The sequence below is a fragment of the Puma concolor genome, chromosome C1, assembly GCF_028749965.1.
Source record: "Puma concolor isolate L17-30 chromosome C1, mPumCon1.1.hap2, whole genome shotgun sequence".
Classification (NCBI taxonomy): domain Eukaryota; kingdom Metazoa; phylum Chordata; class Mammalia; order Carnivora; family Felidae; genus Puma; species Puma concolor.
The window spans coordinates 17552588-17564817 of NC_141674.1; the positions used below are offsets into that span (position 1 = coordinate 17552588).

Genomic DNA, 12230 nt, shown 5'->3' on the forward strand with positions numbered 1-12230 from the left:
CGGAGGTGTTATAGGAAGGAAATACCGGAAGCATTGGAGGCTGTAGGGCAGCTTCTTCAAATTCCCAGTCTAGTCTCAGAGCCCTCAACTACCAACTAGTTGGAACTAGTATTTCCAACGAGCACCCAAATCATTCTGATCAGAGCGGCTAGGGATTTGAGGGACGAGAAAAACCCCTCTCCTACTTTTTCCAAATTTGAAAGCCCAAGGGGAAGCCAAACCAGAGAGCATGAGGAGGGAAATGAAACCAGGCCCCCATGTGCTTATTCATCTCTGAAATGGGTCTATCAACCACCACCCGTCTGGGCACCAGGTGAGACTACTCTTCCACATCCCCTGCTAGAAAGACCTCATGAATCATTAATGACATTGAAGAAGACGACCATCTGGTAATGCAGCAAAGAGCTCAAGGGACCTAAGAACTGGGGCTCAGGAAACCTAATTTCTATCCTGAGCTCCCAACCTGCTGGGTGAGCTTGTGCTAGTCACTTCCCCTCACATCTTCCCTCATCTGTAAAATGAGGGGACAAGGGCCAGGATCTTCTCTGCACCCAAACCTCAATGGATGTGGAGCTCCCATCATGAGCCTTTTCCACTCCCCACCCCCCCACACACACTCCAGTCTTAGCTGGCATTTTCCCATCCCCCTTAAATAAGCAAGTTTGCTTTTTCCCCAAGGTCCAAGGACATGTATTTCCCCTAAATTCAGTCTTCGCAGAGTGTTAGCAACTTAAGGAACCAAACTATATACTCAAGTGTTTAAAAACCGTTTATTATGCAAAATGTTAACTTTTATAAAAAGTTTAATAATATACATTGCATGGTTACAGAAAGTCACCTTCCTGCAAAAAAGGTACAAAAGCTATATACTCTATTATAGAGTTCATAATCAGGGCAACAGAGCCTTTCTCCAAGGAGACCAGAAGACCAGCTCTACTGCTGCCTTGGCAGACTTTGGAGAGCAGCCACTCCCCCCCCACCCCCCACCTCCACACTCTGAAAGATAGTCTTTAAAACCTGGGGGTGGGGTGGGGGCTAGGTGACGTTGCCCAGCTGGTGCCCAGAGCTAGCTCTGGCCCTTTAGGCCACCCAAGTTCACAGTCCTTCGCTCCCGGGCGCCAGGTCCAGCCTCGAGGCAGGGGTTCGGGGAAGTCAAGTGGGCAGGGCGAGGTTGGGGCCCATCCATGCCTTCGGGCTTCCGGCCGTAGAGGTTCCTGGGGTCCCAGGCGGAACGGGCGCCAGCACCTGCGTTCTGGGCGGGGGAGGAAAGAAGACCAGGGAGCCATCAGTTTCCGCCGAGCGCGCCGAGGCGGGGGCCGTCCGCAGACTGCCCGGCGCCAGGGAGGAAACTTGGTCTCTACCTCCAGCTGATAACTCCGCGCCCCACGCTGCCCCCACCCAGTTGGCGCCAAAGGACCACAGGCGGAGCTCGCAACCACCCCGCCCTCTTGGAATTGACACTAGTTGGACAAGGGCTGAAAGACACAGCTTCCTTTACCAAACTCCAAACAGAACGGCTATTTTATTTACCTGCGCCTACTTTCTCGTGTCTTTGGCCACGGGGGGGAGGGCAGGGGCAAAGTGCGTTGAAGGTTGAAACGCACACTGGATGGGAATTGGTTCCGTCATTCATTTGATGTGACCACGGGTAAGTCACTAGCCCCTCTCTGGCCTCGTTTTCCCTACGCTGAGGAGGCCCCAATCCCTTGGCAGGCCTACCAATTCCATGATTTGTCGTTTAAGCACCGCCCCACCTCCAGCCCCTGGAGAAGGCGGCGGATACTCACCTGGAGGCGCCAGGACTGCCAGGTCAGTGGCAGAAGCTCCTCTTGTCGTTGGAAATCACAAGTTCCGGAGCGAGCTCGGCTGTCTGGGAGAAAGAAAAAAAGGGGAAAGTTATGCATGGTATTTGGGAACGCTCGGGGGCGGGGGGGGGGGGGGGGTTCTCAGCAGCATCCGGGCTCTGGAGCTCAGCCCCGCCCCGGCTCCCGCGCACGCCCCCACACACCTGGATGGGAAGATGCGGGCCGTCTGGGGGTCCCGGGGCGGGCTCGGCCAGAACCACCTGCAGGTCCAGAATGTAGTCGATGACGCGCTGCAGGATTTCCACCTGGCTAAGCTGAGTGCCTCGCGGTACTCCGGGTACTAGTTCTCGCAGGCGCGAGTAGCAGTGATTCATGTCGTCCAACAGGCTCAGCGGCTCCTCGGCTGCCGGACCCTTGCCGCGGCCCCGCGCGATGGCCAGGCTGCGTTCAGACAGGCAGCACACCGCTTCGTAGCAGCCGCGCACCGGGCTCAGCGCCTTCATATTGAGGAATGAGACCGGAGGTGCCGAAAGGACCCAAAGAGCCAACGGACCCCTAAGGCAGCTGGCAACGCGCGCACGCTCTCAGCGGCCCGTACTTATAGAGCCCGCCTCGAAGGCACGCCCCCTTATGCAAAACGTGACCCTCGGCCCCGCCTCCGCCAGCCCTGGGCGTTCACAACCCGGTTAAATTGCAAACAGGCTTCCTCAGGCTGGTCTGACGCCGAATACCGCGGAGCCGCGGATTCAAAGAATGAGGAAGCGCTGATACTGGGGAGAGGCAGGCCTCTTTGCCAGCAAGGATTTTAAAAATCACTTAAAACTATTAACTTTAAGAATTTGCCTTTTCCTGGCAGCGCCCCAGATCTTTGAGTTCCCTGCCCCCTGCCAGTCCACCCACAGCCCAACACTGGTTCGAACCCACAGCTCCTCTGAGGTCATAAATCCCTGAACAGCAAAGAAGCTTTTTTTTTTTTTTTTTTTTTTTTAAAGCAAAGGATTTTTCAAGGGAAACTTGTAAGGAATTAGTGCCGCCTTGTTCCCCAATTTGCTGTTCGTCTGACCTCCAGACTCACTGGCGTCAGGAATTATCTTGTGACCAGAGGGGAAAAAAATTAATTGCGGTGAAGCTGAGGTTACAATGAAGAAAACAGATTTGGGCTAGGCGCTGAGATTGCAGAAGGAGGAGGGGAAGGGGGTTTGAGCAAAGAACACTATTTATTTGAGCAACAGGGGAAAAGAAAAAAAAAAAAAAGAGAAAGCAGGCTGAATCCCTGATTTTTGCATGGAGAAAGAAAGGAGGTCCCACCCTCTGGCCCTATGCACTCCATAAGGAGCCAAATATATGCCCAATTGTGTTTTGGAAGTGAGTTTGATTAGACTTTTGGACTGGATTTTAAATATGGGCCTACAGACAGGATAGTTTCTTCATTAGTCTTTTTAGGAGTCCCACATTGGGTCAGCGAATCTCTTAATTCTTGCTTTGCCCTTTCCACACACCTCTATGCAGAAAACAATAGTTTGGTAATTTCATCACTCTATTGTCTGTCCCTTTCTGCAATGGAAGGGTAGGCCACCTGGACTTGATTATTCTTAGCCTTGCTGAAATAGCTCCAGCTCTATCTGAGAGCCCAGGAAAGAGCTAAGCTCTGTATTGCAACAGGACATTGCACTCAAGTATTCCCTGCTTGTTTTCTTGTAACTTCCCAGAACTTTAGGGAATTTGCAGCCTCAAAGTGCTGGTTTTCATCTTGGAACTGACCAGGTGGGATCCCCCAATGGTTGTTTCCTAAATCAATCAGTTGGTAAATATTTATGGAGTCACCTCACATAAAACAGTGACTCCTGCTCTCAAGAATCTCACAATTTGGGGAGACAAGATTAACACAGGAAACAATTAAGAGTTCTATAGTATGTGGCACTGATTAACAGGACAATGGGAGCCCAGAGCTAAGAGAGTCTCAAAATAGTCATAGTATAAAGGACACTGGAATCAACATCCCAGCCTTGCCAATAATTTGCCACACACTCCTGAACAAGCCTAGGTACCCTGGCCTTGGTTGCCTTGGGAATAATATGGGGAGGTGGTGTCAATGATTATTTTAAATCCTTCCAAATACCAGGAATCTAAGGCTTTATGAAATTTGGACAAGCAGGTGTGGGATGGTAAAAGGCCCAGAGAGGGGCGATAAAACATGTCCAATGTCACGCCATAGCTAATGGCAGAGCTAACCCTGAAGTACCGTTGTTTGCCATCATACCACCGGGCTCTGTTCCAAGAAAGGGGTCTTCTAAAGATTTCTTCTAGAATATTAATGGTTTTCAGTTTCTCATACTCTAGCACAAGAAGGAGGAAGAAAACAACTTGGGAGTACACAAGTCAGTCTATCACTACAGACATCAGAAGAAGAGAATTCCAGCTGTTTGGTCATGGGAAGGGAAAATGGTGGCTATGCCGACTCCTGAACGACCAAATAGAAAACCTTTTCCTTTTCTATCATGCAGACTTCCGTGGTTTGTGCAAAATGGTCAAACCCGGGGTGTGTATGTGGGGGGGGGGGGGGGGGTTCTGGAAAAATTATGGCCTTTGGGGCCAGGCAGATTTATGTTCAAATCTCTTCTCTTTTACTAATGATGTTGTACTAAGTCAACTCTGTGTCTCGATCCCCCAATTTATAAAATGAAGCTAATTAGACCTACCTCATTTATTCAACAAATACTTATTGCATGCCTCTGCTCTGCAAGGCACCCGACATGCTCCCTCCACCAGATCTGTTACTCTCCTTGGTGCCTGGGGACACGGCATGGGGCCAGGTGTGTGGTAGGTGCTCGGTCCACAGGTCCACACAGGTTCTCTTCACTCCTTTCCCCTCCTCTGTTACTACCACTGATGCCTCAGGCTTGTGTAGCTGTTTGCAAAGCACCTTCACGTTTATTATTTCCCCAGATGCTTTCAGGCTGAAATACCCATGGGCTGTGTGACACAAGGCAGGAGAAGGATGCAGTGGGATTAGCAAGCAGAATTGTGGCTTGGCCATGCCAACACCTTGCAATGTGGCCTTGGATGAATTTCCTTCCTTTCTGAGCCGAATTTTCTGCAAAATGCCGGGGGGGGGGGGGAGGGGGGGCGGCCAGGGGGGCGGGGTGGAGAGCAAACGACCTCTGAGGGTCTTCTCCAATCTAAGATTCTAATTCTGAAAGAAGCAGGGTACCGTTGGGAATCCTGAATAAAGTTTGAACCCTAGAGACTTCTTTTTCCAACAGCGAACTGGAGGGCTAGCTCAGGCCTTCTGCAACTAGTTTAGTGGTGGCGGGGCCTCAGCCTCTTATTCCAAATGCCTCTGAACTTTCTGTTCCCAGTTCTGCTCCTTTTACCAGCTTTTTCCCCCCTCTTGCATTTTTTATTTTTATGAAAGGATGTCATTAAGGCTTTTGTCTGCGCTGTTTTTGTTTCAGAACTTTTCTCACAATCCTATTTTTTGTTGAGGAATCCGCTCCTTTGCCCAGCTGTGGGTCCCGGTCCCACAGCTGTGTTGATCTAAGACTCAGCCCCAGACAGCCTGGCGCCAGGGTGGGACGTCATGCGTTCACACAGGGATGCGTGTCCCAGGCAACCTTTCCTCGGGCAGTCACCGGTCGGCGACTGCCGCCCCCACCAATGAGCGCCCGACACCCGAGAAAGGGGCGGGGTCTGCGCCGCCCGGACAGGCGAGCGGCTTGTCAATTGCAGATGCTGGGAACTTGATAACGTTCCTTGAATTGGGGCCCTTTAAAGTCTTTTTTTCCCTCCCTCCTTTAGTCCTTTCTTTTCTTCCTTTTGTTTATCCTTTCTTTCCACATTCTTCCTTGATCTATATAAGTATATAGTTTTTCTTTGTCGTCTCCTTCTTCCTTTTTAAACTATCTCCTCCCAGTGTCAGGAATCATTTTGTAAGCATTTCCAGGAACTGAATCTTCCTTTGCCAAAATTGAAAGAAAGAAAAAAAAAAGAAGAAGAAGGAGAAGGAGAAAAGAAAAAAAATTCAGTGTTGTGTTCTCTGTTTTTTGAAGAGTTGGCAGAACTATTAAGTTATACTGTTTTGTCTCTAAAATTTTTAAAAATGGTGGGGGGTCTCTGAGCTGTTGCTTTCAAAGCCAAAGTAATGATGATGAGAACCGCAGATGTCTTTTTGCCTAAACTGAGTTTCTATCTATTTACCTACCTATCTATTTTTTCCAGTTGTGTTCTAAAGTGGGAATCAAGGGAACCTCAGAAGCTTGCCCAAGGTTACTGGGGATGTCAGCCGTGAACCTGGGGCCAGGACCCTGGCCTCCCCCTCACTGGACTCCCTGTCCACTCTCTCCCTTCTCATTAGCATTAGGGTGGCCTGCTGCGGTCTCAGAACATCCCCAGATGCTGCATTTCCTAATAGGTACTTGTTTGCTCCTAAAGTGCCTGTAACTGTGTGCTCAGGACTTTCCAGCCATACACATAGAACATGTTCCAAAAAAACAAAAACAAAAACAAAAACAAAAACATGCTCCTTCTCCCATTAGCAAGGCTAGACCTCAAAGTGCTGCTTGAAACTCCTATGATACAAGGAAAGCACAGGGAATTCAGAATCAAGACCAGGCTCAAATTCCAGTATGGACTGCCTCCCCTCACTCTGCCTCAGTTGTCACCTCCGCACAATGGGAAGGAAAATAATATCCACCTACCTCACAGCTGGGAGGATGAAAGGGGAGGAGGGATGGAAAGTGCTGTGGGAACCAATTAGTTATTTTTCTGTGCCACGATAGCCCCTGGTGTGTGGAATGGGTGGTGCCAGGTGAGTTTAATGGCTCCTGCTGAGACTGTTCTCAGGAATGTGGGTAATACTGAGAAGGGGAATGTGGGAAGCCTGGGGATCTAAGGCATGAGTCCTTATAGGGGTGAGGATTCCAGGGGCCTCCAAGATAGGCTACTCGATAGTTCAGAAGTAACTGGTGCTATCATCATCATCATCCTTCACTGAATCTTAACTGTGTGCACACATTTTATGGCCAAGGAAACTGAGGCTCAGAGAGGTTAACATACTTGCCCAAGGTCACATAGCCAGTAAGTGGCAGATCCAAGATTTGCACCCATGTCTGCCTGTGTCAAAGCTTCTGTCCTTCTGTGCCTATGCTTTTCCTTCTGTCCCTTCAAGGGACCTTTTCGGAACATAGCTGGACCTGACAGTATTTTATTCTACAGGATAGAGAAAAGCAAGAGGGAGTGGTGCATTTGATAGGAAGACAGACACTAAGGTATTGGGAACATTAAGGGAAAGCCTTTGTTTTCTTTTTTAAAAAAATACTTTTGTTTTCATGTTTATTTTTTGAGAGGGAGAGCAAGCATGGGAGAGGGGCAGAGAGAGGGGTATCCAAAGCAGGCTCGGCACTGACAGCAGCCAACCCAATGCAGGGATCAAACTCATGAACCATTAGATTATGACCTGAGCTGAAGTCAGATGCTTGACTGACTGAGCCACCCAGGCGCCCCAAGAGAAAACCTTTGTTTTCTAACAGAAAGACTCAGCACTGGAAATTTCTTGGAAATTTGGAGCTTTCTTTCCCCCCCAAAAAAACCCTTTCCTGTCCATACTTTAAGGGATGTTTATACTTTTTTAAAAATCTTTTTTCATGTTTATTAATTTTGAGCTGGGGGAGGGGCAGAGAGGGAGAGAATCCCAAGCAGGCTCCATACTGCCAGCGCAGAGCCTAATGTGGGGCTCAGTTTCACAAATCATAAGATCATGACCTGAACCGAAATCAAGAACCAGACACTTGGTTGACTGAGTCACCCAGGCACCCCAACAGACATCTATTCTTAAAGTGCAGAATGACTACTCCTGTTTTTTTTTTTTAATGTTTATTTTTATTTTTGAGAGAGAGAGAGAGAGAGAGAGAGTGGGGGAAGGGCAGAGAGAGAGGAAGACATAGAATCCGAAGCAGGCTCCAGGCTCTGGGCTGTCAGCACAGGCACACAGGCACCCCACTACTCTTGTTTTTAAGAATCAGCTTTGGGGGCGCCTGGGTGGCTTAGTCGGTTAAGCATCCGACTTCCGCTCAGGTCATCATCTCGAGGTTCGTGGATTCGAGCCCCGTGTCGGACTCTGTGCTGACAGCCCAGAGCCTGGAGCCTGCTTCAGATTCTGTGTCTCCCTCTCTCTCTGCTCCTCCTCCAATAGCACTCTGTCTCTGCCTCTGTCTCTCTCTTTCTCAAAAATAAAAATAAACATTAAAAAAAAATTAAAGAGTCAGATTTGGAATTGAATTTCCTCCCTTTCTCCTTCTTCCAACCCAAATCCAGCCTGGCTTGGTACAGCCATGCCACCCAGAAGTTAACTAACCCCTTGTTTCAACAGGTAGGCAGTGACCATGAGATGTCCAGGATCTGGCTTGGCATCTGGGGTGGAGGGGTGGACACCCACAGCGAAGCAGGTACGGAGTTTATTTTCTGAGCACCTATCCTTTGTTGGGTGCTTTATAAACTCTATCTTACACAATCTCTTCTAGAGGCTTTGGGGGATAAGTACTATTATGACAAAGATACTGAAGTTCAAAGAGATTTGTCACACAGCTGGTAGGAAATAGAACTCCACCAATCGAGATTTGAATCCGGTCCTGTGGTTCAAAAATTGATACACACAAGGATGGAGACACACATTCAAACTTCACACAGTGTGCAGACACAAAGGACTGGCTCCCTTGCCCTAGCATTTCTAGACTAATGAGTATGGCCAGCAATCACCTATCAAGCAGGGACAGTTTGGAACTTTTAGAATTTGGAAAGCATCAGTAGGTTATGTGGAAGTTCAACTGTGACTTAAATAACAACAAAAGGAAATGAACATATTGCAGAGGTTTTACTAGTTCCAAAGCACTTTCATTCAGGATTTCATTGAACACTCCCAACCACCATAGGAGGCATATAGCTCACCTGCTTTGTAGCCAGTGGAATCTGTCTCTCTGTTTTCAGTAGACCTCAGAGTGCCCGGCACAGAGTGGGCACTTAGTAGACATGTACTGAATTAAGTTCCACCTCAGTCATCACTTTGGGGAGACCATCTGGGGGTGGGGGGGGATTTAAAACTTAGATGCAAGTTATACTGGATGACTCTGATTCTGTGACTCTCAGGTCTTTGCTGCAGACAGATGCTGACTGTTGTATTTGGGCTCCCACTAACAAGGGGTCAGAAAAGGCTTTAGAAAGATGAAGTCCAAAGGAAGAAAAAAATATGGCAAAAAGAAAAAAGAAAAAAAGAAAGGCCTTGAAAAGCAATGTTCACCCAGCCCGGATATTGTCTTGGGTTGGCCTAGGTCCCAGCCACAGTTCAAAGGTTTCGAGGACAGGTACTGAGGTCGAGGGCAGGGGAATAAAGGTGACCCTGCCAGAGAGGAAGGGGGTCCCCTACCCCCAACCAGGCCAGAGCTCTGCAGTGAGCTGGAAATGCAGGGGTGTCCGAAAGCACAGGTAGGAGCTACTCATGAGTGTAATCATCACAGGGGCCCAAGCACCAGCAGCCTTTTATTTTTATTTATTATTATTATTTTTTTAAATTTTTTAACGTTTATTATTGAGAGACAGAGAGACGCAAAGTGTGAGCAGGGGAGGGGCAGAGAGAGGGGGAGACACAGAATCGGAAGCAGGCTCCAGGCTCTGAGCTGTCAGCACAGAGCCCGACACGGGGCTTGAACCCACAAACCATGAGATCATGACCTGAGCTGAACTTGGTTGCCCAACCAACTGAGTCACCCAGGCGCCCCAACCAGCAGCCTTTTAAAGGACAGCTTTTGATGAGTGCCAACAATGAGCCAGGCATCTTACATGTATTTTCTCTCTCTCAATCCTATCGTTTGAAGCTCAGAGAGGTGATGTGACTTGCCCAAGGTCACACAGCTGTTGGGAGGCAGAGCAGGGCACCCGGAGTCCAGAGCTTGTGCTCTGAAGCATGCGCCAGGCTTATCAACTGGAGGGAGAAAGGAAGCAAATGCTGGAGAACGGGGACTACCTTAAGGAGGAATTGAGGATGGAAAGGGAAGGAAATTCACGTTTGAAATCCATTTTGCTCAACAGACCCTCATGATGTCAGGCAGCTTACATGTGTGTACGTCTCTGAGTAAGTGGGTGCTTCTCTGAACGTGTGTGTTCCCCCCTTGAGTATGTGTCGTTGGCCCTTCTCAGGGTTTTGGGACCCTCCTTGAGGGTTGCGAGTGAGGGTGGGGGTGTCTCCCCGAGTGCCCGTGGTCCCCTGCCTAGTATATGAGCTTCTCTGGGCGTGCGGCCTTCTCCCTAATGTGCCTGCTCAGGATGTGTCCATCTTCCCTCAATCTTGGGGCCAGGTGCAAACAGGGCCAAGAGGACAATGAGCCTGCACGCCCGGGTGGCCTTTTCCTCCACTCCCTCACCCACTGTGACCCCCCCCTCCGCCTTCACCCCGAGCCCTGGCTGCCCCCATTCTGGCCCTGTCCCGACCTTGGCCCTCCTCGCCAGCGCCCGGGTGCCCCACCTCGGCCCCGCCTGACCCTCCGGGCCCTCCCTGCCCGCGCCCCTGTGGCCCCCACCCCGGCCCTCCCCGCCTGCTCCCCGGGGCCCTGCGGCTCCCACCCCGGCCCTCCCCGCCCGCGCCCCGCGCCCCCACCCCCGGCGGCCCCAGGCGCGCAGCTGCGGGACACACAATCGCCGGCGCCCCCTCCCCACCCCCCGCGCAGCCCCTCGCCCAACAAAAGCCGCTTTCTTTCCCCACAACAGATTAAAGACCAGGAGGGGGTGAAAAATAGCTTCTCCAGCCCTGGCGGGGGAGGGGCGCGGGAAAAGCTGGGCTTTGGGGACTCTTTGATGGCGAGCGTGTGGGAAACCCGGAGGAATGTGGCTGCTGGGACCGGCGCAGCGGGGCAAGGCTCCCGGAGAAGGGGCTGTCCCCCCACCCCGGACCCCCGCGACCCTCGTGTCCCCCACACCCCGCACCGCCAGCGCCCCCAGGGACCCTCGCATCCCCCGCGCCCCAGCGCGACGAGCCCTCGCTCTCTGTGTCTCAGCTTTTCTCTCCCTTCGCGTTTCTGCCCATTAGATGGATCCCTCAGTCACTTTCCTCAAGTTCTAATTTCTCGGTCTTTTCCCTGTTTTCCTTTCTTCTAATTTTCCTTTTCACGAATCCCCTTTTCTCCTCCACGTCTTTCTTCTCATTTCTATTCTCTTCGCCTCTTACTCCATGTCTTTCTTTATCTTGATTTAAACATTCATCCTGTATCTCCTCTCTTTGTCGCCCGACACACTTTCTGTGTCTCTTTGTGTCCGTGTCTCTATTTCTTGGTGGCTTCTTGTCTGTGCCTCTGACCATGGCTCTCCTGGGTTGGCTCAGAGGGACGACGGTGCTGGGTTTAGCACAGTCTCCTGCCTGTTTGGAGAGGGCTGGGAAGAGGGAACCCGGGATGTGGGCAGTTTGTTTAAACATTCCTCTCCCTGCACACATATGAGTGTGCAGACGGGAGCTGACAAGGGGAAGCCTGGGGGAGCCCGGAGAGCCAGCAGAGAGGAGACTTGGGGAGGCCTGGCCTGCTAGGCCAGGGTTCAGTAGAAACAGGGGCTCTTGGAGGCCTCCAGGGGTTCAGCATTATTTTCCGCCCCGTTTAGTTCAGTCCCTGAAAGGAATTCCTGGCCCAGGACCGGATGGTGGCCTTGGGACCCTGGTGGGAAATGGGTTGGGTCTCCTGGCCCCCTCCACTATAGTCCTTGGGATGGGCCTAGGGGAAGGAGGAGGAGACTGATTCAACACAAAGGGCTTCCAAGTAGCTGGGGGCAGAGACCGTCCTTGCGAAGATGGGGACGTAGATCCAGGGAAGCTCAGCCTAGAATCTTGGAAACCCAGCTTTTGCACTTGGCTCTGCCACTAATTGACAACCCTGAGCAGATCCTTTCTCGTCCTTGGGCATCAGTCTACCCACCTGCAAAATGAGATATTTGTTTAGATCAGTGGCCCTCAGCCTTTCATTCTGCCCACAGATCCCCAGATCCAATTTATTCCAAATGCATTGCTTATATTAATTAATCTGCTGTCTCAATTTGTATTTATGAAAGACAAGCATTCAGAGTTTCTGATTAGCATGATTCATTACCATGCAGAGCTGTTCTAATTCCAGCCGAAGACACCCCAGGGAGACCCCAAAGCCCTTGGTGCTTTAGTAGTCTGTGCAGCAAAATCCCGCGGAAGACTATCCGCTTTGGAGTCAGACAGCTTGGGTTTGAATACTGAATCTGCTAGTGTCCAGCTGTGTGACCTTGGGGAGGTCACACCCTCCCTCTGCTTCCTTATCTGTAAAAAGGAGATATTCATAATATCTACCCCACAGGATCGTGCTGAGCATTACATCAGATAACACATAGAAAAATTAAGAAATAGGTGCTCAATAAATAGCAACCGTT

General features: G+C 50.4%; 1 protein-coding gene across 1 annotated transcript; it reads right to left on the minus strand.

Annotated features, from left to right (window-relative positions):
- Positions 1 to 751: 751 nt before the first annotated feature.
- Positions 752 to 2391, minus strand: ID3 (inhibitor of DNA binding 3). Its single transcript, XM_025935112.2, has 3 exons — positions 2009 to 2391; positions 1788 to 1870; positions 752 to 1252 (listed from the first exon to the last, which is right to left on the minus strand). Exons 1-2 carry the CDS (start codon positions 2306 to 2308, stop codon positions 1811 to 1813), a joined length of 360 nt encoding a protein of 119 aa, XP_025790897.1. The 5' UTR covers positions 2309 to 2391; the 3' UTR covers positions 752 to 1252; positions 1788 to 1810.
- Between the last annotated feature and the right edge of the window lie 9839 nt (positions 2392 to 12230).